Genomic DNA, 27727 nt, shown 5'->3' with positions numbered 1-27727 from the left:
CTACCATCTTGATCTAGTTCCAGAATATTTTCATTAAGTAGTCACTTTCCATTTTCCCCCTTCATCCCCTTAAGCTGATGACAATCATCAGTTTCCTTCCTGTCTCTACCTGTTCTGAATATTTCCTAAAAATGGAATCCTACATTCATGACCTTTTGTGTCTGACTTCTTTCACATAATGTTTTTAAGGCTCATCCTTATTGTAGCATGTAACAGTTCTTCATTCTATTTTGTGGCTGATGAAAATTCTATTGTATACAGTATACTATAGTTTATTGATGAATATTTGAATAGTTTCCACCTTTTGCATATTATGAATAAGGAAGAGCATTTGTTTGTGTACTTGTTTTCAATTCTTTGTGTATATAATTAGGAGTGGATTTACTAGATCATGTGGTAATTTTGTGTTTACCTTTTTAAGAATCTGCCAAACTGTTTTCCACAGCTAATACACCTTTCCCATCAGCAGTATATGAAAACTCTCCAATTTTCTATATCCTTACCAACTTACTTTTTTTTTCTTTTGTTTATTTTAGCCATTCTGGTATGTGAAGTAGTGTTTCATTAAGGTTTTGATTTGAATTTCCTTGATAACTAATGGTGATGAACATATTTTTATATGCTAATTAGCCATATATGTATATGTCTTCTTTGGAGCAATGACTATTCAAGTTGTTTTAAAAATTTTTAGGGGCTGGGATTGTAGCTCAGCGGTAGAGCGCTTGCCTAGCATGGGCAGGACCCGGGTTCGATCCTCAGCACCACATACAAACAAAGATGTTGTATCCGCTGAAAACTAAAAAATAAATATTAAAAAAAAGCCACATGAACAAACTACTACTCTTAGGTATAGAATACACAGTAAAAATCTAGAAAAATTTTTAAATGGGTTATTTGTCGTTTTGTTGTCAAAAGTCTTAAGAGCTCTTTATGTGGTCTACATATTATATTTTTATCAGATAAATGTTGTAATATTTTCTTTAATTTGGTAGATTATCTTTTCATTTTTTAAATAAATTTTTTAAGTTGTTGATAGACCTTTATTTTATTTATTTGTATGTCGTGCTGAAAACCCAGTGCCTCATGCATACTAGGCAAGCGCTCTACTAGTGAGCCACAACCCCAGCCCCTTAGTTTCTTAGTAATATGCTTTCAAGCACAGAAGTTTTAATTTGGGTAGGGGTCAGGTACTGGGGATTTAGATGAAATTCAATTTGTCTCTTTCTTCTGTCGCTTGTGCTTTTGAATTTTTCCAAGAATCCATTCTCAAATTCAAAATCATGAAGACTCCCCACTGCTTGTTACTGCTATTTTTGTTTAAATCTTGTATCCATAGTTTAATATTTTTTATATTGTCTCAATTATTATAGCAGGTTTTGATATTTAATAGCATAAGTCTTCCAAATGTCATTGAGAACTCCTCCTTTTTCCTGTCCTTCTTCCTCCTCTTCCTTCATCACCATTTTCATTTCTTTAAAATTTTTTTTTCTATATAAATATTAGAATTGACTTGCCCTGTCTGCCTATTCCATTCTACTCCAAGACACACATACACTCATTGCCTGTAATTTTGATAGGGATTGCCTTGAATTATAAATTTGGAGATAATTTTCATTATTCTAATACTACCTACTGTTCCATGAACATGTTATATTCCAAAGCTTTCCATTTCATGAAGATGATATATCTCTTAAATAGTCCTTAATTTATCTTGCTGAATTTTTATGTGGAGATTTTATGTATCTTTTTCTTTTTTACATATGTTCTAGGCATTTGATATTTTTGAATCTATTGTAAATAATATAATTTTTAATTTTTATTTTTAAGTTTGTTTGGTATATAAAAAGAACTAGTTAATTTTTTATATTGACTTTGTATACTGAGACCTTGTTAAAGTCATTTAAAAATAATTTCAATTCTTTGCATTTTTGGGTTTCTCCTATCATATCATTTATTCATAATGATAATTTTGTTTTATTTATCTTCCTTTCTTAAGGCTCCATGTTTCCTTTCTTCCTGTGCACTGGCTAGGACCTCTAAAACAATGAAAGTGGTGAGGGAGGACATTTTTATCTTTCCCCCAGTCTCAAGGTAGAAATATGGATTAGTAGTAACTAATGGAGCACTTGAAAATGTCAAAATGGCATATATAGAATATCACGTTAGGGGCTAGGGTTGTGGCTCATGGGTAGAGCTCTCATCTAGCATATGTGAGCCCCTGGGTTTGATCCTCAGCACCACATAAAAATAAATAAAATAAAGGTATTGTGTCCAACTACAACTAAGAAATAAATATATTTTCAAAAATAGGAATATTACATTAATTCCATTTCTAACATACACACTCTGTCAATTTTATGTTTAATTTAATCAAATTGCAGTACATTACATTACATTACACAGATAATGGTTATCCTGCCATCTAATTTTATTTTCAGTTTGTTTTATCAGTTCTTTATTCATTTTTCTCTTTCTTGCCTTATTTTTATTAAATAATTTTATTTCATTTCCCCTTTTATTGGCCTATTTTATATTTTGCTATTCTCACTTGAAATTAACAACATCTTCTTTTGACTTATTAAAGGCCAATGTTATTCATACTGTTTTGAACTTTCTTTGTAGCACAAGGACCTTAGAATACTTTGGTTTCTTTATTCTCTAATGCTTTTTGTGTTCTTGTTCACATAGGACAATTTCTGTAGTTTTGTTTTATACAGTCAATATTTCTTTAGATTTGCCAACATATTTTCTAGTTTCTTTTGTTTTTCATTACTTTCTATGTGGTGATTTTCTACTCATGGGACCACTTTAATATTTTATTTAATATGAAGCTTCTCTTTTTTGTTTGTCTCACATGTCTACTTTGTCTTAATTTTTAAAAGTATATTTTTATCTGTGTTTAGAATTCTAGGCTGGTATGTTTTACCACATTGATGATTTGAAAATATTATTCCGTTATCTTTTTCATTTTCTTTTCTCCTATAGTCTGTCACTATCCTTGTTCCTCTTAAGGTTTCCTATCTTTTTGCTGTGAATGCCTTTAATGTTTTCTATTTTGCATTAGTATCCACTTTTACTGTGGTGCATTTGGGTGTGCTTTCTACATATGTATCCTATTTGGTGCTTGTAGCTCTTCTTGATTGTTTGGTTTGGTGTCTTTCATAAATTTTGAAATTTATGAAACAAATACTATTTGTTTCATCTTTTTTTTTTGCTCTTGCTTTCTTAGTACTCTAGGCACATTCTTTTGTTTGTTTTCTGTGAACCAGCTGTCTGGACGTGCTTTTTCTGCACTTCTAGCCTCTTCATGCTTCGGTTTTTGCTTTCTTCTGACCTGTCTTTGAGTTTACAAATTCCTCAATTTTGTTTAATCTTGTGATAAACTCATGCATTGAGGTGTTTTTGTTTTGTTGTTTAGTTTTTGGTAGTGGGGATTGAACTCAGGCACTCAATCACTGAGCCACATCCCAATCCCCATTTTGTATTTTGTTTAGAGTCAGGATCTCACTGAGTTGCTTAGTGCCTCACTTTTGCTGAGGCTGGCTTTGAACTCAGTCCTCCTGCCTCAGCCTCCCAAGGTGCTGGGGTTACAGGCCTGTGGCACTGCATTGAGTTCTTAATTATTTTATTTTAATTCTACAATTTCCCTATTTTTAGACATAGTTTTGTTCCCTTCTAGAATTCTCTTGTCATTTAATCCTTGAACATTTTATATTATGTTGCAATTCATACTCTTAGGCTCATTTTATGGATCTTCTGTGACTCCCCCCACCCTTGTTGATTTTTTTCTCTCAATTTGTGGTTAGGTCTTATGTTGTATATGTGTTATTTTTTATTAGTGATAGGTTTTTTTAAAATAAAAAATTTAGAGATAGTTTGAGGCTCTGTATGAGTTTATATTCTTCCATTGAGGGTTTGCTTTTTGTTTTTGACAGTCAGATCACCTTTATCCATTTGGAAGCTGGTCTTCAGGTTTTTTTAAAAATATTTTTTAGTTATTGATGGACCTTTATTTTATTTATTTGTATGTGGTGCTGAGAATCAAACCCAGTGCCTCACACATGCTAGGCAAGCGTGATACCTCTGAGCCACAACCCCACCCCAGTCCCTGGTCTTCAGTTTTTGATAGGCTGATTTCTTTTTCTAGTCACCTTTACGTATGGAGTCGATTTGTTTGTTATCCAACTCAAAGTCTAGGTATTCAATAAGGCATTGGGCCCAAAATTTCAAATTTTATCCTCCAGCACTGTGACAGTGATAAAAACTTTGTTTACATTCTCAGCCACTTCTTTTAAACTTTGAAAACTAGTAGTCGTATGGATGAGAATACTGCTCTTAATGCCAGGCACAACTCTTTCGATTTCCCTCTTCTTTTGAAACTTCTCTCTGCAAAGTCTCACTGCTTTGGTAGCTATTTATTGTCTTCAAGGTGATTTTTTAAAAATAATTTGTCTAGACTTTCTATTTGGTTCAGTGGGAAAATTGGTTCAAAATAACTGAGTTAGTTCTTGTCAAAAATAGAACATCTTACCACTTTTACCCATTAATTTGTCTTATCTTACATTGAGTATGTACAAAGGAATATATGTGACATTTGTGTAGCTAATATTTTAACGCAGTGACCACCCATGTACTATTAGGTCCTGGTTTTATTACTCTCCAATTCTTTCTATTTCCTTCCTGCCCCTAGTACCTACTCATCTGGATTTTGGGGGTTGCTATTCATTCATTCATTCATTCATTTTTGCCACAAGTATCTCTTTAAACAATGTACTTTTTAAATTTTTACTTTTTCTAGAGATTTTTAAGAATCATACGTAGTCTTGAGTTTCTTGCTTTTAATCACTTCAATTTTTTCTAATAATAATCCTGTTACTAAATATGCTGTGGTTAATTCATTCATTACTCTCTACATTATTTTGTTGTGGGAAAAATCTCATTATCTATTATTCTCTTAGCAAATTTGGAATGTTTTCATTCCCTTCCTCTATTGAGCGGTACTGTATGTATGAATGCTGTTATAGAGGCCTCCTAATACACATGAGCAAGACTTTCTCTACTTCGAAATTGATGAACTACAGTGTGTATATATATATTTAACTTTTCAGTTTATTATAAACTACTTTTTTTTTTTTTTTTTTTGGTGGTGCTGGGGATTAAATCCAGGGCCTTGTACATGCAAGGCAAGCACTCTACCAACTGAGCTATATCCCCAGCCCAGTCAAACTACTTTCCACAGTGGTTGTTGACACTTATTTTCCTACCAGCAGTGTCTAGCACTCATTATCAGATTTTTAAATTTTGCCCACCTAATAGATGTTAGTGTCTCATTATAGTCTTAATTTGTATTTCCCTGGTTCTTACGTGTCTATAGTTATCATTCATGGTGCCTCTGTTCTGAAATTTCTGAAATTCCTTTCAACTCCCCCACCCTGCCTCTGTGCTTTTTTTCTGGATTACTTATCTTTTTCCCATAGGTAGTCTTTATATACCTTAATCCTTTATCAGGTATATGTTGTAGTGTCTTCATAAAATGCATAAAACCATTTTACTGTGTATCTTTTCATTCTCTTTATGATATCCTTTGAGCAAAAGTTACTACTGTAGCTGTATTTTATCATTCCTTTCTTTTGTCATTGATGCTTTTTACTTCCAGTTTAAAAATCCCTTTCTCCCCAATGTCATAGTCTCTCATATGTTTTTTTAAAAGTTTTAAGGAGTTTTTTTTTTAATATATTTTTTAGTTGTAGATAGACACAATATCTTTATTTTTATTTATTTATTTGTTTGTTTGTTTATTATTTTATGTGGTGCTGAGCATTGAACCCAGGGCCTCATGTGTGCGAGGCAAGCGCTCTACCACTGAGCTACAACCCTAACCCATTAATGTGTGTTTTTTTTTTTTTTTAATTCTGTAACACAGGATTTCATTTCTTTTTACTCTCCATTAGGATTACCAAAATTTCCACCACAGTTTTTTTTTTTAATATTTATTTTTTAGTTGTAGTTGGACACAAAGGTATTGTACCTTTATTATTATTTTTTTAACTTATTTTTATGTGGTACTGAGGATTGAACCCAGTGCCTCACACATGTCAGTCAAGTGTTCTACCTCTGAACCACAGCCCCAGTTCCTCCACCACAGTTTTTATTGAATAATCTTACCTTTTTCTGGTTTTCTTCAGTGCTAAAACTCTGTGTATGTGTATAACTTTTGTTGTTTTCTGTTGCTTTGTTTGTTCATCCACAGATATTTTTCATTGAAGCTCTGTAGTTTTCTCTATAAAAGAAATTTAAAAATGTTCTCTGATACTGTGTTCTGTCATACAACTTATGCTAAGCACTATAATATACTAAAATTATGCTTTATATTTGTGGTTGATTTAGGGAATTTTGTGGTTTTGATTTTATACCATTTTTATTACTAAATTTTCTTTTCTATTTACTGTTTAATTGTCATTTATAAAGAATGCTAGTTTTGATTTTCTAAATCTTGTATTATTTCTACATTCTTGTGATTTGACATTTCTACCTTTTCCTCAAATTAAAATCTTCTTTGTTTTATGTATTTGGCTAGTTGTACAAATGTACATTAATGCTGTATCTTATTGGTGTATAATATATAAGGTACATCAATATCTTCTTATTTGTGTGAGTATCCCATTTAAATCTGTATCCTGTTTAATGTTTTTCAGCTTCACTAGTATATTTTTTTCATGCAATAATTTTTAGATTTTGTATGTTGATGATTTTTTTTTTTTTTGTAGTTTCATTCATTTTAGTTTAAATTCACCAGACAGTCTCTCTTGGTCTTATTAAATGATAACATTAATTTTTTAAACTTGTAATTTAGCCTGATTGGATTTTTTCTTGTGAATTGAATATTTTATCATATCATAACTTTGACTATTTTTTTTCAAAATGTAACTTAGAAACTTTCTGTCTTGAATGTACCTTTGATTCTTTAGAATTCTGTGTTTTAGATTACTTGACCGCAGGAAATTCAGAACATTGTTTTGGGCATCTGTTTTGTAGCAGAGAAATCTGAAGTTGATTTGTTTCTTGCTCCTTTTTTGATAGCTTCTGCCATGGAAGCTTTTGGGATCTTTATATTCCTAGTTCAGAAAGTTCATCAGGTTTTACCTAATGTGATTCCTTTCTCATTATTTTTACTTTATACCTGGAAGGCACTTCTTAGCTAAAGAAGTGAGTCTTAAGTTGTGAGTGAGTCTTCTGCCCTGTGTTGTAGGAGTTTGCCTTTCTAGATACTGGGATTTGTGTTAGCTTTCTGTTGCAGTGACAAAATACCTGAGATAAACAACTTTAAAAAGGAAAGATTTATTTTTGCTCATGGTTTCAAAGGTTAATGTTCATGGTCACTTGGGATCATTTTTTTCTGGTTTGGTGTTGAGAAAGGACATCATTACAGGGAGGGTATACTGGAGCAGAACTGCTCACTTTAGTGGTAACGGGATCAGGGGGTGAGATATGCCCTTCATGGACATGCCCCAGTGACCTACATCTTCCATCTAAGCCCCACTTCCTAAGGTTTCCATTACTTTCGAATAGCATCACTAGCTGGGATCAAGCCTTCAATTCATGAGCCTCTGGGGGGACATTCCACATCCAGAGTTACAGGAAGTGTTGCCAGAGTTTCCCTGAGGTGATTCTCAATTCCTATATCCTGACCTGTAAGTAAAATGGGATCTCAGCAGTTCCAACTGTTTCAAATGGCTCTTTTGCCACTTTAATTTTCTGGTTGCTATCATATATTCACATCTACCAATATCTGCACGATATTTTTGTTATTGTGCTGGGGGAAAAAACACCAACTAACTTTTGGAATGTGTTTTCTCTTTACCTTTATGGAACTGCAAGTCTTCCAACAGTTATATATATATATATATATATATATATTTTTTTTTTTCTTTCTCTGTACACTTTTGTGTTTTCCAGTGACTCTGGCCTTTTTTGCCTCCCACCCCTTTTCCACCTCTGTCGATTGTTCTGTTTGTATACGTATATGCTTTGCCACTTAGGTAAGAAGGTATTAATGTGTGTTTCTATGACCTGTATTGAACTAGAAACTTATCTGATTTTTCTCTTGCTCAAGATTTTTTAAAATATCATTCTTCTTATTTAAAACTACATTCTTGGTCCCATTGATTTTTATCCTTGTCTTTTTCAGTTGCCTTAAGTAATTGAATTGTTAGCCACTAAGTAAGGGAGTATGTGCAGTTGTTTAAAGTCAGTTCTGGCACATACCTACAAAGAACCAACTAGTGATGGATATGTAAGTGCTGTACCTAGGTGCTAGTGAGGATATGCCTTTCGGTCTTTTTGAAAGGTTAAAGAGATGAGTTGTTTTAATCATATGTATGACTATCGTTGTAGAAGGAAAATATTTCATTTATTCATTCACTTTAGTATTAATTGAAATGAAAATTCATATTCATATTTTTAATTTCTTACATTTGACTTAGCTTCCAGGAAAAAAGACAACTAAACTTTGGGTTCCAGATGAAGAAGTTTCTCCTGAGACAATGGTTAAAGTAAGTAATATGCATAGATCTGTTGATCTTAATATACTTCATATGCTGTAATATTATTGAAGATGTTGAAATTTCTATAAGTTTGGGCTATGAAAATCACTTAAGTATTTATATTTATTGTTTGGCATTATCTTATGTACTATGAGTATTTGGCAGTAATTAGCAAAATGGGGCTTACAGGCAGCAAACATATAGTGTAATTTGAGGTTTAAAAAATATATAATAAGGTTTGAAAGCAGCTTCCATATTTCTGTTTCTTAGAATCAGACTTTTAGTGGCAAAAGGTAATGAAGATTTTCTTATGAACATTCTATTGGGTAAAATTGTTATCCGAGTTTTAAGACTCTCTTTTCCATGAGATTTACTTAATAAAGCTATTTTTATTTTTTTTAAATGTAGCCTGTAATTCCTGGAGTTAAGGTTATATATAAAAGATCACTCATTACTAGTATAGAGAGTACTGATTTATAAAAACCATCTATAGTGTAGACTTCATTTCATCTATTGCCATATGTAAAAGAAATACATATGGACTTCCTAGTTATTTTTAGTATGCATGTGACATCTCTTTGAAAGAAAAGAATGAAGGTTAAGAACAAATATGTTAAATTTTGTTATTTTTCTAGTTGCACTTAAAAAAATTTTTTTAAAGATATTAATGAACCTTTTTTTTTATTCATATATTTATATGTGGTGCTGAGAATCAAACCCATTGTCTCACACATGCTAGGCAAGTGCTCTACCACTGAGCCACAATACCAGTCCTAGTTGTGATTTCTTATAATACCTTCTGGGCTATGAGTACATATTTGTTTATGTATCATGTGTGAACTACTTTTTTACATTATTCCAGCTTCCGATTCTGATATATTTCTGCAGACATGGAACAATACTTCCTTTAGCATCTTTGAATGTTTGTTTGTATAAGCCCATTTTCTTTTCTTTTTTTTTTAAGTTTCTGTTTTTTTTATTATTGGTTGTTCAAAACATTACAAAGCTCATGACATATCATCTTTCATACATTTGATTCAAGTGAGTTATGAACTCCCATTTTACCCCAAATAAAAATTGCAGAATCACATCAGTTACACATTCACATTTTTTACATAATGCCATATTAGTGACTGTTGTATTCTGCTGCCTTTCCTATCCCCTACTATCCCCCCTCCCCTCCCCTCCCATCTTCCCTCTCTACCTCATCTGTTGTTGTTCAGTTCTCTCCCTTGTTTTTCCCCCCACCCTTTCCCCTCACAACCTCTTATATGTGATTTCGTATAACGTTGAGGGTTTCCTTCCGTTTCCATGTAATTTCCCTTCTCTCTCCCTTTCCCTCCCACCACTCATCTCTGTTTAATGTTAATCTTTTCCTCATGCTCTTCCTCCCTGCTCAGTTCTTAGTTGCTCTCCTTAAATCAAAGAAGACATTTGGCATTTGTTAAGGATTGGCTAGCTTCACTTAGCATAATCTGCTCTAATGCCATCCATTTCCCTGCAAATTCCATGATTTTGTCATTTTTTTAGTGCTGCATAATACTCCATTGTGTATAAATGCCACATTTTTTTTATCCATTCATCTATTGAAGTAAGCCCATTTTCTTAGCATTGATCTTAATCATCAGTTTTATGTAGCTGAGAGTAGCACTGGAAAAGAAGGCATGCACTTAGTTTATGCTTGCCAGACACAGGAATCATCTTAGCATCTGCCGTGTGGCAGACATTGTTCAATACCCACTTAGTTTCTGGTCCTTTGTTGTGTAAAAAGCTGAAATATATGAAGAAGAGATGATATGTGTGTCATTTAAAAAAAATATTTATTTTTTTAGTTGTAGTTGGATACAACATCTTTAATTAATGTGTTTACTTTTATCTGGTGCTGAGGATAGAACCCAGGGCCTCGCCCGTGCTAAGTGAGCACTCTACCACTGAACCACAACCCCAGTTCCGTGTGTGTCATTTTTTTAAAAAGTTAAGATGTGCCGCTTTAAAAAGGATTGTTGCAAACATTTAAAGCTGTAACTGGTGTAGAAGAAATACATATGGACTTCCTAGTTATTTTTAGTACACATGTGATATCTCTTTGGAAGAAAAGAATGAATACAGTTTGTTGTTGGGAACTTAACTTTTTCTTAGGCAAAGTAAGGATAATTTTAATTCTAGAATCTAAAAGGTGAGTTGCATGTTGGAGAATCATAAAAAACAACAATAAAAGAGCTTTTCTTTAGTGAAATCTTTTTTTAACTACTTCCTTAGAGAGTGAAACAGATTTAATTTAAAACTTTCCAAGTTATCTTCATATGTATAGAAAAGTGTATTTTTCTTTTTACTTTTCTTATAAAGTGTCCAATAAAAAAAATCTTGATTTTTTTTTTTTTTTTAAGAAGGTAGATGTGGAAATTCTTTTAAATGTAGCAATGTTTTGTCAATTTGTCTTTTAAATAGATTCAGGCTATTAAAATGATGGTTCGATGGCTACTTGGAATGAAAAATAATCACAGTAAATCAGGAACTTCCACCTTAAGATTGCTAACAACAATATTGCACAGTGATGGAGACTTGACAGAGCAGGGAAAAATTAGGTATGCAATTATTTCAAATTTCTTTGGATTACACAATATTTGAACTCTTGATGTAATTGTTAAATATTATATTTTAAAAAAATAATCAGTATTGCTGTATAGGTGTGCATATATTTTTATTATAATGCTTTTGTATGGTGGTTATTTCACAACTAGAGTCATGTCTATTACAGGCTACTGCTATACGTTAAGAGTATTTTAAACAATAGATACTTGATTTTTTGGCATATACAATTGGTGTTAGTGTACAAATAAGTAACTCATGTTTTACAGTCTTGTTAGTGTCTAAAGGGAAAAGAAGAGATTTTGTGGAAGGTACTTTATTGAATCTGTTTATTCCCTAAACAATACAATATAACAATTATTTACAGTGTATTAGCTATTGTAAGTAATCTAGAGATAATTTATAAATTATGTGGGAGGCTGTGTGTAGGTCATATGCAAACACTGTGTTATTTCATATAAGGTTCTTGAGCATTTTTGGATTATGGTTACCTGAGGGGGTTTCTGGAACCATTCTCCCAGGTTGCCAAGAGACAATTCTATAGTAATTGAACACATGGACTCCAGAGCTCAGATTCAAATCCTGGCTCCACCACTTCCTGCTTAGGTGACCTTTATCAAGTTTCTTTAACCTCTCAGCACCCCGGTTTCTTTAACTATAAAATAGAGATAATGGTTATATTTGTCCTATCTATCTATTATGATATAATTAAATTAGTATGTCAAAGGTTTTGAAAGACTGCCTACCATGTAATAATTAGAAGTGTTGATGATGATTAGAAGGTAGTAGTTATTGTGTCAGCATTAGCAATAATTTAGAGGTTTGTTCTTGGTAATGTAAAATAGGAGAATAATCCCTCTTTAATATATCTGGTGACTTTAATGAGAAAGCAGAGGTGACTTCCAGCTGCTTTCTAACCCTTTCCATCTTCATTCTTTTCTTCATGTTTTGTTCATATTGTTCTCTTGGAATAGTCTGTTAATAGCACATACATTTCTAAAATGAAACAAAAATAAAATTTTGATGATCTGTTCATTCTGTATATACAACTCATCGGTCTACCTTACTTAGTCTAATTAGTTGTCTTTACCCCTCTACTCCCATAATTTATATGTATCAGTGTTTAGGATTTACAAATAATCACGTTTTGATAAAAAGGTATACCAAATTCAAGATAATTTTGTAGTGATCAGTTCAGCCTTGTAGAGAAAAAAAAATGCCCCATTTTGTCTTCTAGTTTATTATTTTAAACTTATTTTCCTAGTTATACTCAGCTATGTTAACTAATTAGAGGGACATTATACCCTAATGGTTAAGAACATTGACAGACTAAATGGTTTCAAGTTCAAGTTCTACCATTTGTTATCTGATTTTATTTATTAGCAAGTTATTTCACTTCTCAGATTTCTCACCTGCAGGATGAGGGTTAACGATAGTACTTCTTTATAGAGTTTATATAAGGGAGAATATATATATTTTATATAAAGTAATTGGAATGAGACCCAGTACACAGTGTTATATAAGTTGTGTTCAGGGGAACCCACGTGACATTCAGGAACATTCAGGGGCTGCATGGAGTAGGAGTAAGAAAATTCCTTGTAGAAGCAAAGCAGATGGAGACTCCGAGTTTGGAGGGGCGTTTCTGTCCCCTACTTTAATAGGAAGCATGTTTTTTTATGTTTACATTTTAAATTCCTATGTAAGATTTTATTTGACAGAAAATGTCTTCTACTTAATAAAGCTGAAAAGAAAAGAAAACAAAACAAAATAAAACAGAACAGCTTACTGGATTAAATAGAAACCACTAGTCTAGATGGAAATTTTTAAGGACAGTATGTAAGAAGCATCTGTTATCTAAACATGAAGACACAGCGTCCAACTGCCAGCTTGCACTCTCTGAACTAAGTACTATGATTCATCTATTAATAGCTACTTGGAACATTACCACTGATACACTGATAGCTCTTTTGGGGCATGTTTTACAACCTCAGAACCTTATTAATGTTGGCATACAGTCAGTATTTTTACATAATTGTTAGATAAACGAAGAGTTTTAAACCAACTAGATCATTTTATCTTAGAAGAGTAAGAATAGTAAGGTTTTATCTACTATTCCTCCTATTACTTTTATTCTTAGCACAGTGGTTGTGGTTGACTTCTTGGTAAGTTAGGATCTTTTTATGCCTAATATATAGGTAAATATGTTTCTAAAATAAATCTATTGTATAATACTTAAAACCTAATAAGTGAACATACAAATAGATTTCTTCTAGGCTTGCTTAAGAGCTATTTTGTGTAGGATGAGAGAATTAAATAACTAGTGGTGCTAGCACAGACTTAAGTTTAAGAGAAGAATTTATGTAGTATTTTATTGGTTACCATCTTTCCGAGTTAATGTATTATGGTACTCAGGATCACTAAATTATTTACTGTGTTAGTGTGTACAGGCTTTTGTAACAAAATACCATAGATTGAGTAGCTTACAAACAATAGATTTATTTTTCACAATTGTGGAAACTGGAAGTCTAAGATCAGAATGCTAATGTGGTTGAATTCTGTTTAGAACCGAACTATCTCACATTGCAGACTAGCTTCTTTCTTGTATTCTCCCATGGCAGAAAGGTCATACAGTCTCCTTCAGGCCTCTTCTATAGGGGCATGAGTCCCATTCATGAAGGCTGTGTCCCTAAGACCTACTCACCTCTCAGAAGATCCCACCTCTGAATACTATCATCTTGGCAGTAGGATTTCAATATGTGAATTTAAGGAGACACAAAAACATTGAGACCATAGCATAGTTCTACCTTTTTTTTGGCCTGAAAAATATCTACAAAACTAGATGTATAAAATGGTTTTATATAAACATTTAGAAACCTTATCTGTATTCTTTTTGCTTGTTTTTCAGTAAACCAGATATGTCACGTCTGAGACTTGCTGCTGGAAGTGCTATTGTGAAGCTGGCACAAGAACCATGCTACCATGAAATCATCACATTAGAACAATATCAGTTATGTGCATTGGCTATCAATGTAAGGAAAATCACTATATTAAACTATATTAAAGACACTACTTTTTATAGTCACAGACTTTAGGAAAAAATTCAGTTTTTTCAACTCAGTTAATAATTTTGATCAAAGTTTTGAATATTTTCTTTTGAAAGACTTCTTACAAGAAATGTTTCAAAGTTCTAAAACTCATTTGACTTTTGGGTTACATAGTGTAGCTGACTTGTTGTTAGGTACAGTTCTAGTCTATAAAGGCAAAACAAATACTGAATTAGCATGTATTGCTCTTAGCGGAAATACAAGGATAGGTTCTTTCTAGTATGTAGTCATGAAATTTTCATCAATTGATCAATATACAACCATGTTTTATGTGTATTTCTGTTTAAAGGCATCTTACTTCAGACAGACAGACACATGCTCATAATCAGCAGCACTATAACTCATGCCTAAACTAAGCTTATGCATTTTCTCTGTAAGGTACATCAGAGCCTTCCTGTGCTTAAGAATATTAAGCAGAGACTGTGGTTGTAGTTCAGTGGTAAAGCAGTTGCTTAGCATGTGTGAGGCACTGGGTTCTGTCTTCAACACCACATAAAAAGAAATAAATAAAATAAAGGTATTGTGTTCATCTACAACTTTAAAAAAAAAGAATCCTAGGCAGTACTTCATCATTATGTTTGGGAACCATTTTAAACAACTAGATTGCCAACATGGTCAAAATGTGAAAAGTGTGGCACTAAGTAGACCCACAGAAAGGATCCTTGTTTACAGTCTGAGAGCTGAAACAAGAAGGCAGGTCTTCTTCAACCTCATTAGGGCATATACATATGACACAATTCAATTTTTTACTGTTCTGTACATATTTTTGCTGTTGTTCAGAAAATCTCTGCAAGTATTTATTTTGGAGGTTACAAATAAATCCTGAATGAGTTGACAAATTCATAAATATGGAATCTATGAATAATGAGGACCGACTGTTTTAGTTCCCTAAATGAAAAAAATATATAGAAGTTTACAGTGTTTTTTCTTTCCTTTTTTTAAAATTTGTTCTAGTTAATTATACATGACTGTAGAATGCATTCTGACACATTGTACATAAATAAAGTTCAACTTCTCCTTCCTCTGTCTGAACACAATGCAGAGTCACACCAGTAGTATAATTATACGTGTATATAGGATAATAATAATGTCCGTCTCATTCCACTATCCTTCCCATCCCTACATCTCCTCCCCTCCCCGCACTCCTGTCTGCACAATACAAAGTTCCTATCTTTGGTTTTGGGGATTTGGCTTATTTTGCTTAGCTTGATATTCTCCAGCTCCATCCGTTTACTTGCAAATGCCATAATTTCATTCTTCTTTAAGGCTGAGTAATATTCCATTGTGTATATGTACCACATTTTCTTTATCCATTCATTTGTTGAAGGGCACCTAGTTCCATAGTTTTAGCTTTTGTGAATTGAGCTTCTATAAACATTGATGTGGCCACATCACTGTAGTATGCTGATTTTAAGTCCTTTGGGTATAAACTGAGGAGTGGGATAGCTGGGTCAAATGATGGTTTCATTCCCAAGTTTTCTGAGGAATCTCCATACTGTTTTCCATAATAATTGTACTAATTTGCAATCCCACCAGCAATGTATGAGTGTACCTTTTCCCCTACATCCTCACTAACAGTTATTGTTGCTTGTATTCTTGAGAATTGTCATTCTGACTGGGGTTTATAGTTTTATAAAGCCATACTATAGACTGAATTTCAGGTTAGAAGGACTCCTTATTACTTAATGAGTCAAATTTTCAAATTGTGAAATTGATATTGATGGAGTCATTCCAGTTTTATAGATTTTTATGTTATATTTGAAGTATATCACTTTAGAAGTATTTAGCATCAGTGAGAAAATTTTAAAAGGCTTTCATAATAGTAAATCTGATAATCTAATATGAATTTTCCATTCATAATTTGGTCGTTTCACACTTAGGTTTTCATTTTTTTCCAAATAGTTTAAGAATTTGGCATTCATCAGGAGTCATTGCAATTTTTCTTTACTTTTCCCCTCCCCACTTTCTTCTGCTTATTTGAAAATTGCTGTTAACTTCAAAACACAAACGATCTATTTTTTAAATGTATTTATTTCTCAAGTGTTTAAAATAGCCATCCAAATCCTGTTTATGATTTGCTTTAGTTTTGTTATTGTTCAGATATTAGGAAAAAAATCATTCGAGAGATGAGATTTTTGGTGAGCCCATTTACTTCCTGGTTTAGTTTTTCCTTTTAAGTCTGGAAATCATCTTATTTTATAAGAAATTAAAATTGTTTAAAAAGTATGTATTACATTTCATGAAAGAAAACCTATATAATTTGTTTTTTTTAAATTGATGAGACTTATGTTCTGCTGATTGATTGGGTTCTTGGTCTGATATTTCTTAGAATATTGCTGATATCATTCATTATTGAAATGGCACTTTAAGAAAACAAAGTAAGGAGACACGTAAAATGAGTTGGGCCTGATTTGAACTTTACATTGTTTAAGTATGTGTGAAACATTAGTTAAATGTCTACCACGTGTAGAAAGCCTCTACTTACTATTTCCTGGAGAGTTTATTTTCTACTACTGTATTTATTATACATTGCGACCTTAGTAACCAAAATATCCAGGGTGAAAATCTCAATTGCCAAAGTTTTAAGGTAGTTTTGGAGTCCTGTATGAATGGGTAAAACTTAGTTATTAGCATCTTCTCACAATTCATATTGTTATTCCCTTCTAAAAAAAAAAAAACACCTTTCCCTAATTCTTCTGTTCCTCTAAACCATATGCCCATCTCTTATTTTTTTAAATTTTTATTCATTCTTTTTAGTTATACATAATAGTAGAGTATATTTTGACATATACGTACATGGAGTATAACTTCCCATGAACATAATATGGAGTTACACTGGTCATGTATTCATATATGAACATAGGAAAGTTATGTCTAGTTCATTCTACTGTCTTTCCCATTTCCATCCCACTTCATTTCCCCTTCTCCCCTCCAATCTGGTGAACCTCCACACCCTTCCTCATCCCCCTATTGTGAGTCAACATCTGCATATCAGAGAGAACATTAGGCCTTTGGTTTTTGGGGATTGGCTTATTTCATTTAGCACGATAGTCTCTAGTTCCATCCATTTACCAGTAAATGTCATAATTTCATTCTTCTTGATGGCTGAGTACTATCCCATTATGTATATATTATACCACATTTTCTTTATCCATTTATCTGTTGAAGGGAACCTAGATTAGCTCCATAGTTTAGCTATTGTGAATTGAGCTGCTATAAACATTGATGTGGTCATATCACTATAGATGCTGATAAGTCTCTTGGGTATATGCCAAGGAATGTGATAACTAGGTCAAATGGTGGTTCTATTTCCAAGTTTTCTGAGGAATCTCCATACTGCTTTTCATAGTGGGTCCACCAATTTGCAGTCCCACCAGCAATGTATGCCATCTCTTCTTTTTTAAACCTCCACACCTCCAGAAATAGTAATCTGTCTTATTCTTACCTTCTCTTCACTGTCCATATCTTGGCATTTGTCTTTATTGTTTTCTATAAGTAACCTATTGAAGTCCTCAGATTCAGTGATCTTAATTTTTCAGTGTCCTTTCTGTGTCATTTGATACAATACTCATTGCACCATTATTCTTGAAATTCTCTTGATTTCTGTCTCTTGGTTTTTTAAATTTCTGTCTCTTGACTACATTTTCTGACACTTCTCCTCCTTTAATTTTGTGTGTTCTTTGAGGATCTATCCATGATCAATTTTAGCACTTACACATTCTTTGGCCATCTCATTATCTAAGTGAGTCATTACTATACTGCAATATTTGTTTTTTTCAAGTTCCTAGTCCCACATCAAATGCTAAATGGAAGTTTCAAATTTTTATGTTCTGTGAATGAGTAAGACTGAATTTATAATATTTCCCAAATCTATTCTTTCTTGGCATTTCTCACATCTAAAAGCATGATTTACATTAGACTGTTTGTTTGTTCTATCTTATTGCAAAAGTCCAAGTAATCTACTCAATGGTAGATCTATTGTTCTTTATTCATATCGTCTCAACTATCCCAATTGCTATAGTCATCAAGTCTCACTAGGACTGTTGTGAGAATTTCTTTATTGCTGGTTGAATTTCCCTAATCACAGTTCTGATCATGATATTTTCCTACTTATAAAAAAGATGTTTAAGTTGTTTAAGACCTGGCATTTGAGACCCTCTATTGTTGGGACCCAAATATAAACTTTAAAATCTTGTTGGGTGCAATACTGTTGTTTAGTACACTATCCTTTACCTTTGTTTCAGTGCAGCTGAACAATTTTTCTTTTATGTGCCTTGTACTTTGCTCTCGTTTTCTTCTCATCTTCTCATTTTTATCATCCTTATCCAATCCTTTCTGTAGATTAAGGTTTAAACACAACTTTCTCTATAAAACTTGTTCTGATTCTTTTTAGCTGGAAGTAGTCTCTCTGTCCTTTTGAATTCTTGTAGGTTTTATCTTCAGTCCTCTTATAAATATGAAATTTTGCCTTATGCTTTAGCTATTTATGTACATGTGGCTTATTTCTCTTGAGTTGTGGCTCTTTATAGGTAGTATTGTACCTGGGAGACCCTTGTCATATATTTGAATAGACAATAATTCTGAAAGAATAGAAACTCAGTAATATGAATCTTAACATAATTTAGGTTATCATGTTAAGTATTTTAGAATTTGGAGTTCTGTTCATGAAAAATTTATTCTGTACTGGTATGTGCTATATATTGTTCTAGATTCTGGAAATACAAAGATGAATAAATCATGGCTACAGCTAACAATCTCTTAGGGGATTGTAAACTAGAAATGTGTTGATAACAGAATTTATTACACAAAGTAATCGAACTGCTTACCAATAGTTCTGAGGATAATTTGTATTAGAAGAGGCCTCTGAAAGTGTATTTACTTAAAGATGCAGACTAGAATTTATTTTATAGTCAGGTGTCTGCTTTTTTGAAAGCATATTTTTTTCTGATAAAATTCTTTACCCCACATTTACTTTATAGCACAATCAAAAGGATAATCATCTTCGCAGAAAAATATTTGAAGACTCCCTCAGTTTCCAGTAGCACCTTTTTAAATTTATTCAGCTGATTCTCTTGAAGACTTGTGTATCATTCTTGTCAGTTTGTGTCTTCTTCAGTTGTTGTTTGTGCAAGTTGCCTTACTTATGACTTGATATTTCTTTAACATCACTTTAATAACAATATGAAAACCTGCTACAATGATTTACAGATTGACTTTGTGAGGAATTTGTATTGTATTGTTGAATTCTGAATGATTAATGACAAAAACACTGTCTTGGGGAAAGATATAAAGAGGAGGAAGAGATATTTGAGTACAGATTGATTTTTTAATGAATGGTCTGTTCCTTTATAAATATATTTGTGATATGTTGACTTTTATTTATGCACTTTTTAATTGGATCATAATAAAAAAATAAAGACTCTGCTCCTCTCTGACATTAATATTGAGGAAGGAATGAGTTAACTATTTTGTTGAATGTAAAGGTAGATAGATGAAATTTCCATGAAAACTAGGCTACTTTATTAAAAGTAGAAAGTTAATATTATAAGATAAGGATGTTTAAATTAAATGAAAGAAGATATACAAAGTAAGTATTTAAGATAAGGGCAAGATATTATGATCAAGGTTTTTAAGAAAAGATACCATTTTAGATAGAAGAAATACGGTACCCAAAGTTGCATTAATATGAAATATACCACACCTTGTGTCATGGAGCATATAAATGAGCATGAAGTTCTTTGTTATATAAAAGTTTGAGCTTTTCCCTGTAGTTGAGAGAAAATTCTGTCCATCTGTGTGCCAGTTATTGTGCTAGGATTAGAGACACAATAATGAATGAAAACAAAGTTTTGTCTTTAATGAACTAGCACTGATAAAAGACAGATATAAAACGAGTAATGTTATGAGCTGAATGTGCTACTGGGGATGTGCACAGAGTGCTGTAATAGAGCCTAGGTCGAGTATAGGAGACATGTTATATGCTTCTTTCTGTCAGATAGTTGAACTGTCTTCAAGAATGAAGAGGAGTTAGCTAGGGGAGTTGGGGAGATAGTTTAAGGGAGTTGTGTGAAGTAAGCAGGCATAGGACTAACAGGTTGGCTTATTTATACAAATAAAAGTAATTTGGTGCTTCAGAAATTGATTAGGATCTCTTGCCTTCAGAGCTGTGCATTTCAATCTGATAGATTTTTAAATGATAGAACTAAAACGTTTAAATTCGGCAGTTTTGCTTTGCTACTAAATGAAAAAGCTATATATGAGATAGTGCTTATGCTTTTTAAAATTTGTGTATTTATTTATTGTTTGTTGTTGTGCAGGAGATTGAGCCCAGGGTTTTATACATGCTAGACAAGAGCTCTACCACCGAATCTCTCACAGCCCCTGTGCTTTATTTTAAAAAATCTTATTTAAGTTTGAATTGATTTATATTTACTAATTTTAAGAATGCATCTAATATTTCTAACATGTAAATGAATCGTTGTTAGGTGAATATTCCAGTCTTGAAATTAACTTGAGTTACAACATCTGTCTTGTGAACAATCAGTCAAGCAGTGGTTGTAGATAAACTTGCTTCTGTGTGCCCTTTTCTCTATGGATATATAGCACATTTTATATCTAAGTTGTTACTCCTTCCTACTATGTGGATAATACCTGAAATAATTATATCTTCACAGGATGAATGCTATCAAGTAAGACAAGTGTTTGCTCAGAAACTTCACAAAGGCCTTTCCCGATTACGGCTTCCACTTGAATATATGGCAATCTGTGCACTTTGTGCTAAAGATCCTGTAAAAGAGAGAAGAGCTCATGCTAGACAGTGTCTGGTAAAAAATATAAATGTAAGACGCGAGTATCTAAAGCAACATGCAGCTGTTAGTGGTAAGCATACAGAGAAATAGAAAGTATACTTTCCAACCTGACAGTTTCACTGTTTAAAAGAGTATAATATATTAATGTTATTTATTCTATTTAAATTTGAACCTGTATGTCTTTAAGTAAATGACTAAATGGCCAAGGAAAATAAGTAGTTACATTGGAATTACTTTTAACATAATGATGAAATTTGTACATTTATGTAGATTGTCTAAGCTCTACTTTTAGTTGAAAAAAGTACAAGTCTTTGATCTTTGTTGTTTGTTCTCACCTATAGCTGATGTTAATAATAACAGGTGCTTGTGTGCCTGCTTTTCATCTGTCTGCCTTACCCCTTCAAGGTTAGCTGATATGCCTCTTGACTTCTAGGATTGTTTAACAAATAACATTAAAATCTGTCCATTTATCCAAGTCAGAAATCAGAGGCATTCTTTATATCTTTTTTTTACTCACTCATTAGTCACCAAATCCTGTTAATTCTTCCTCCAGATGTCTGAACATCTGTCTTCTGTTCTCCTAGCTGGTCACATTTCCTTTGGATCATTGTATACACACTTAACTGCCTCCCTCTTTAAATGTTTCCCTACGCCTCTGTCCCCTAGTTTTACCCACTACTATGCCACATTGATAGCAAAATTATCATTCTAAAACACGTTTCTGATCACATTACTTCTTTGCTTGAAATCCATGTGAATTCTTTATTGCTTATAAGGTAGAGTTGAAATATTTCTCATGGCTTTTTATAGTTTACTCTCGGTCTGAATTTCAAGTTTTGTCTCTGTAGTTTCCTATTATGAACTCTGTTATTCCTGCTATAACCTCAATTACTTGAAATTTGTGGAGCCATCTTTTTTCTCTGTTGTCAGCTCTTATCTGAGAATTGTCTCTCCCAGAAAAACAAATAAATAAAACAAAGAAGTGTGGTTTGCACTTTTTGAATTCTTTAAAAATATAGTTTGGGTGTTATTGCATCACTGTGACCCTCTTTGCTTTTTTCCTTCTTCACATTGCAAAAAGTGAGGGCTTATGTGGTCACATTCCACCTCTGCAATTTACTGATTGTATTTGGACAAGATATTTAATCCATGCCTTAGTTTGCTTATTTGTAAAATTGGAATAATTACACTTACTTCTTGTTATGCTTGTGAGGATTAAATATTTATGTATGGAAAGCACCTAGCATAATGATTAGCCTGAAGAAGTTATCAGCCAATACTAGTTGTTTATTTTAGAGTACTTTTCACATTGAAGATAGCTTCTATCTCTGTTTATTCTTTACTGTGAGATCTTTACCTAGTTTTATTCATTTTTATACTTTTAGATTCTAATAGAGGATAGTAAGCACTGAATAAATATTTGATAGAATTTAATTTAAAGTTTACTGAATTTTGAACCTTGTTCCTTTTCTTCTATGCTTGCTCTTAAAATGAATGGCATTATTCAGAAACTGTTCTTAAGTTCAGCAATAGAAATAAAGGAAATATGATACTTTATTGACATATAAGATACTGTACTCCAAGTTGAACATCTGATTTAAGTTTTTATTTGAGAATAAGTAATTTAAATGGGATTGTTCTAAATATAAATCCCATTTGTTTCATATACACTTTATTAAAGCTAGTTAGGATTACCTTCCTGACCTCTTAACAGAGTTTGGCACTCTTAATCAACATATAAAACTATTTGAATTTAAACCGAAAAGATTTTTTTTTGATATTTAAAACATCATAAAAACTCCATTCCTTATTTTCATTCTTTTATGTCTATTCTTCTCTTAAAAATAAAATCAGCTATTCCTATTTTGTGCCACACTGACTGAAAGATTTACTGGAAGTGTTTTATTTTCTTAGCAGCTTAAAATATTATACATAGCGCTGCTTATAATATCAGGAAAAATGGACTTGATGTCTCTCAATCTTGAATATAGTTTGTATGGGTCACTTTTTTTGTATGCATTCGAAAACTGGAATATTTGTCTTTGAGCCTCATCACATGGTGTGTTTAGTAGGCATTTCAATATTAGATGTGAAAGATGAGTGAAAAAACTGTTTAAATTACTATGTTCCTCAATGCAGGGTTTTTCAATATGTTTTTCTTCTAGCCATATTGTAGTAATAGTGGGATACAGGAAATAAAGTATGAAAGAGAGAGAGTGTGTAAGATTTGATTTTCTAACCTGGATGTTTTTTTGTTTTGTTTTTTCTTCTTCTTTTATTTTTTACTTTTTTCTTTTTCAGAAAAATTATTGTCTCTTCTACCAGAGTATGTTGTTCCATATACAATTCACCTTTTGGCACATGACCCAGATTATGTCAAAGTACAGGATATTGAACAACTTAAAGATGTTAAAGAGTAAGACTTTCCATCCCATTTTCATATTTTCTGAAAGTTGTTTTTTTCCTCCTTATTGCTGATAATGGGATCTCAATTATAATCAGTTTATTGATGTGTTTCATTTTATAGGAGTTTAGGGTTCTTTTCTCTTATTTGTCTATTTTTATATCATCTTTTCACATTACATTTCTTAAGTAACTTCCCAAAACTTAATTTAGCATAATTAAAATACTTTGGTTCTATTTCTCTACCAGTCTGACATTCCTTTTCTGTTGAAGTAATCCATTAAAAAGTTCTATTCCAGTTCTTATAGTTTCCTGGTGAAACTTGGTAGTTTTCATGATTTGAATTAATAATCTCCTTTACTCACATAGTAAGCATATTTTTCTTTGCAGTAACTATCTTCCTCTATAGGAAGAGATTAATGGTGTAATTTCATTATGAGCCAGATTCATAACCAGGGGGATTTTATTGGTGATTTTTAAAATTTTTAAAATTAGAGTTTATGACATTTGCTATTGATTCAAGCATTGTTGTTGAGAGACTGCAAACACTGCATATGCCTGGGTGTAGAACACGGGGATACTTAGAAAAGTTTAAGACTAGTATAATTCTTTTAAGCTTGACCCCTGGTCGTCTTTTTGTTATAATAAAAAATGATCTTTGTGATTTTGAATCAGTTCATTTATTACACCTTTAATATACTAGTCATGGAAAGTAATTCTTGATTTCCTAATTCATAGAAATTTTTTACAGTTAAATATTTGAGGTATGTCAGGAGAAATCAGTAACTTCTTATGGTAAAGGAAAAAGCTACTGCTTAGTTTCTTTGCCACATTTCTATTTCTGAAAAATCAACAAATAATTCTCCATAAATGCATTCTTTGTTGGAGGGATTATGACTGATATAGACTTCTAGTAACCATTCTTTGTCTGAGAACATTGGTTTATCCTAGGAATTAATAAGTTGTCCCCTCCCCCCCAATTGGGAATTGAACCCAGGAACACTTTACCACTGAAGCTTCCCGAGCCCTTTTTTGTTTATTTTTTATTTTTTTCAGTACTAGGGATTGTACGCAGGGGTACTTAACCACTGAGCCACATTTCCAACCCTTTTTATTTTTTATTTTGAGACAGAGTCTCACTAAGTTGCTAAGGCTGGCTTTGAATTTGTGATCCTTCTGCCTCAGTCTCCCAAGATGGCGGGAATTACAGGCGTGCACCTCCATGCCTGGCTTGACTTATCTTTCTAAATTGCCCAGTATTGCCCTGAATAATTTACATTTTACCAAAGAGCCAGTCTAGAAGAACTTCTCCTATGCCTGAGATCCTAAAGATTATTTTTCCCTTTTAAAATATCTTGCTTGTTTCTTTCTTTTCTCCCATTATTTTTCTCCTTTGTACATCAACTATAACTGTGTCTCTTTCTGTCTATATAATACCGAGAGAAACACTTTTGAATTTTTATTGAAAAGAATTTTGTGTAATTAAAACTGGGCTACTGAAACTTTTTAAACAATTTTCCTGAACTAAGCAAAGACAGGGTGTATAGATGTCAACATAACTTTTTCCTTTCTGATTTATTAATGAAGAATCTTAACCTTTTAATACAGTGGTTGTAATCTTTTGAGACTTCCCATCAGGATTTGAGTCAGTCTTGAGTGTCTGAGGCCTCACTTGATCCATGGCCCAACTATTCCTTGAGGCATTTTTCCTTTGGTGTCATATCACAGATTAAGATAACATCATTCTTTCCACTCTGATTCTTTTTTTAACCTCCTTCTTTGGGAAATCTAGTGAGACTAAGAAGGGCAATGGATCTGAGCAACTCACGTATGCATTGCTAACCTACTGTGATATGTGTGTGTGCTATTTCCTTTTAATTTTTTCCCCTTCTGGGGTTATAATCTAGCTCTGTTATGTTTGGAATTATTGTATGTATATTTAACAAAAGTATTTTCCTTTTTTTTTTTAGATGTCTTTGGTTTGTTCTGGAAATATTAATGGCTAAAAATGAAAATAACAGTCATGCATTTATCAGAAAAATGGTTGAAAATATTAAACAAACAAAAGATGCCCAAGGACCAGATGATGCAAAAATGAATGAAGTATGTAATAATCCTTTTGTAAATTTGATTCCATGTTGATTTAAACATTTAGTTGTGGGGAATGAAACTGTAATTATTAATTTACAGATTTATTTAACAATTTTTTCCTGTTGATAGTAATTAGATTTACTAATATAGGATTAGTAGTAATTTTATTAGTAATAAATAATCAAAACAATAATGTAAGCCAAAATGCTTATGCTGACAATTACTTTCATTAGTTTACTATTTAGACTGGATGAATGTTGTAGAATTACTTCTTATTTACAACATTTAGGATGCCAACTTAAATACCTACTTTTTTTCTTTTTTAATTTGATTACAGAAACTATACACTGTGTGTGATGTTGCCATGAATATCATCATGTCAAAGAGCACCACATACAGTTTGGAATCTCCTAAAGACCCAGTACTACCAGCCCGTTTTTTCACCCAACCTGACAAGGTAGTAATTTGAAATAAAATGTATTTCAGCACTAGGTTGTGGGAGATCAGGAAGTATCCTTATCAAAAGTTGACCCACTACTATGCCATGGAAAGATTGCCACTAGTTTTAAAAATGTAGTTCAAGACTAAATGTGGGCCAAATTAGAGGATACAGTGGTTTAGAGTTGAGTTAGGATGATCAAAAGTTTGTCTTCAGAGATTGAAACCATGCTAAGAGAAACAGGCAAAAAATGTGATCAAGATGTATGGATTTATGAGTTAATGGCCACTAATCCAAATGGAAAAAGAATGTAGATAAAGATACAGTGTATAGGCCGTGGGTACTAGGAACTGTAATGTAAATTGAGCTCTAAATTAAACTCCATGCCTGTATGATTATATCAAAATGAAGCCAACAATTATGTATAATGATAATGCACTAATGAAATAAAAAAAAAAAAAAAGTGAAGTTATATACATGTGTAGAACAGATCCTGAAACAGGCCCAAAACTCTGGAAATAATGTAAGAGCATTTCCAAACCACTCTCCAAAAACTAAAGTGTTGTATGAGATGCAGAAGGTGTTTTCCATTCACTATTATAGATTCATAATTTATCTAACAGTCTGGAAACCACCACTGTCTTCCTTTTGGTTTTAAAGCAATATGCCAGGTAAGATCTTACCAATATATGGAGATTTGAAATAGGTTTTCCAAATAGCTAAAGGGGCTGTGTGTTTTTAGAAATTCACTTTGTTGTGAGCAAGATAACAGGAGTGTATGTGGTCTGTCTGAAGAGTGTTATTAGAGGAACATATTTACTGATGCAGTCTTACCATATTGGGGCTCAAATATGTTTTGCTAATAATTGTAATTGGTACAAGGTTAGTTTTAGTTTATTAATAGTAGTTAAAATCAATGACTTAAATTTTGTGGTTCAACTGATTAATTTAATAAATATGTCCTTTAAAACAGAAAAGCTGGGCTGGGGATGTGGCTCAAGCAGTAGCGCGCTCGCCTGGCATGCATGCGGCCCTGGTTCGATCCTCAGCACCACATAACAAACAAAGATGTTGTGTCCGCCGAAAACTAAAAAATAAATATTAAAATTCTCAAAAAAAAAAAAAAATAAAATAAAACAGAAAAGCTATTTTGTGCTTTGTTGGATTTTAACCACCTTGTAAATATAGTATTTCAATAGTCACTGACTACTTTTTCCTCTTGCTTGTAGAATTTCAGTAACACCAAAAATTACCTGCCTCCAGAAATGAAATCGTTTTTCACTCCTGGAAAAGTATGTCTTAAGAATCATTTTTAATTTTATGTGGAGGTTTATTTTAGTATAATTAATGACCTACATATATTAGTTTTTCCTTCTTTAAAAATTTGTGTATCTAATGGTAGGAAATATAATCTACTGTCTTTCATTACTAGTAAGAAATAATTTTGTCTATCATATAAATGTAGACTGAGATACACAAACTTATATTTTAGCTGTGATAAAACTCAGGAGACCTTTATACTTAGACTTCTTCATCCTAAATTTAAGATAAAAATCTTAAGGCATCATCTATGTTCTTCAGCAGTAAGAGTCTAACCATGTATTTTATTTGTCCTCATTTTCTGTTTAAGCCTTCTTCTTCAGATAACTTTAAGAAAATCTTTATGTTGTCTGTGTAGTTTTTAATTTGCTTAAGTGTTATTCAACTTATAATCCTGGTTTTGCTTAAGGATAGGCACATTTTTCATGA

The 27727-nt window shown here is 32.4% G+C and overlaps 1 protein-coding gene across 8 annotated transcripts in view; it reads left to right on the top strand.

Annotated features, from left to right (window-relative positions):
• The window catches only part of Pds5b (PDS5 cohesin associated factor B), a 197850-nt gene that overhangs the window by 154236 nt on the left and 15887 nt on the right, over positions 1-27727 (top strand). For 7 of the 8 annotated variants that reach the window (XM_071611550.1, XM_071611549.1, XM_071611552.1 and 4 more), the window contains 8 exons: positions 8484-8552; positions 10992-11128; positions 14038-14161; positions 20911-21115; positions 23347-23461; positions 25419-25551; positions 25877-25996; positions 27208-27270. In XM_071611550.1, coding sequence (XP_071467651.1) covers positions 8484-8552; positions 10992-11128; positions 14038-14161; positions 20911-21115; positions 23347-23461; positions 25419-25551; positions 25877-25996; positions 27208-27270 — 966 coding nt within the window. The remainder of the gene's footprint in view (positions 1-8483; positions 8553-10991; positions 11129-14037; positions 14162-20910; positions 21116-23346; positions 23462-25418; positions 25552-25876; positions 25997-27207; positions 27271-27727) is intronic. The other variant, XM_071611551.1, reaches the window with a different exon arrangement.

Source organism: Marmota flaviventris, chromosome 4 (genome assembly GCF_047511675.1).
Source record: "Marmota flaviventris isolate mMarFla1 chromosome 4, mMarFla1.hap1, whole genome shotgun sequence".
NCBI lineage: Eukaryota > Metazoa > Chordata > Mammalia > Rodentia > Sciuridae > Marmota > Marmota flaviventris.
This window is presented reverse-complemented; position numbering and strand designations above follow the sequence as displayed.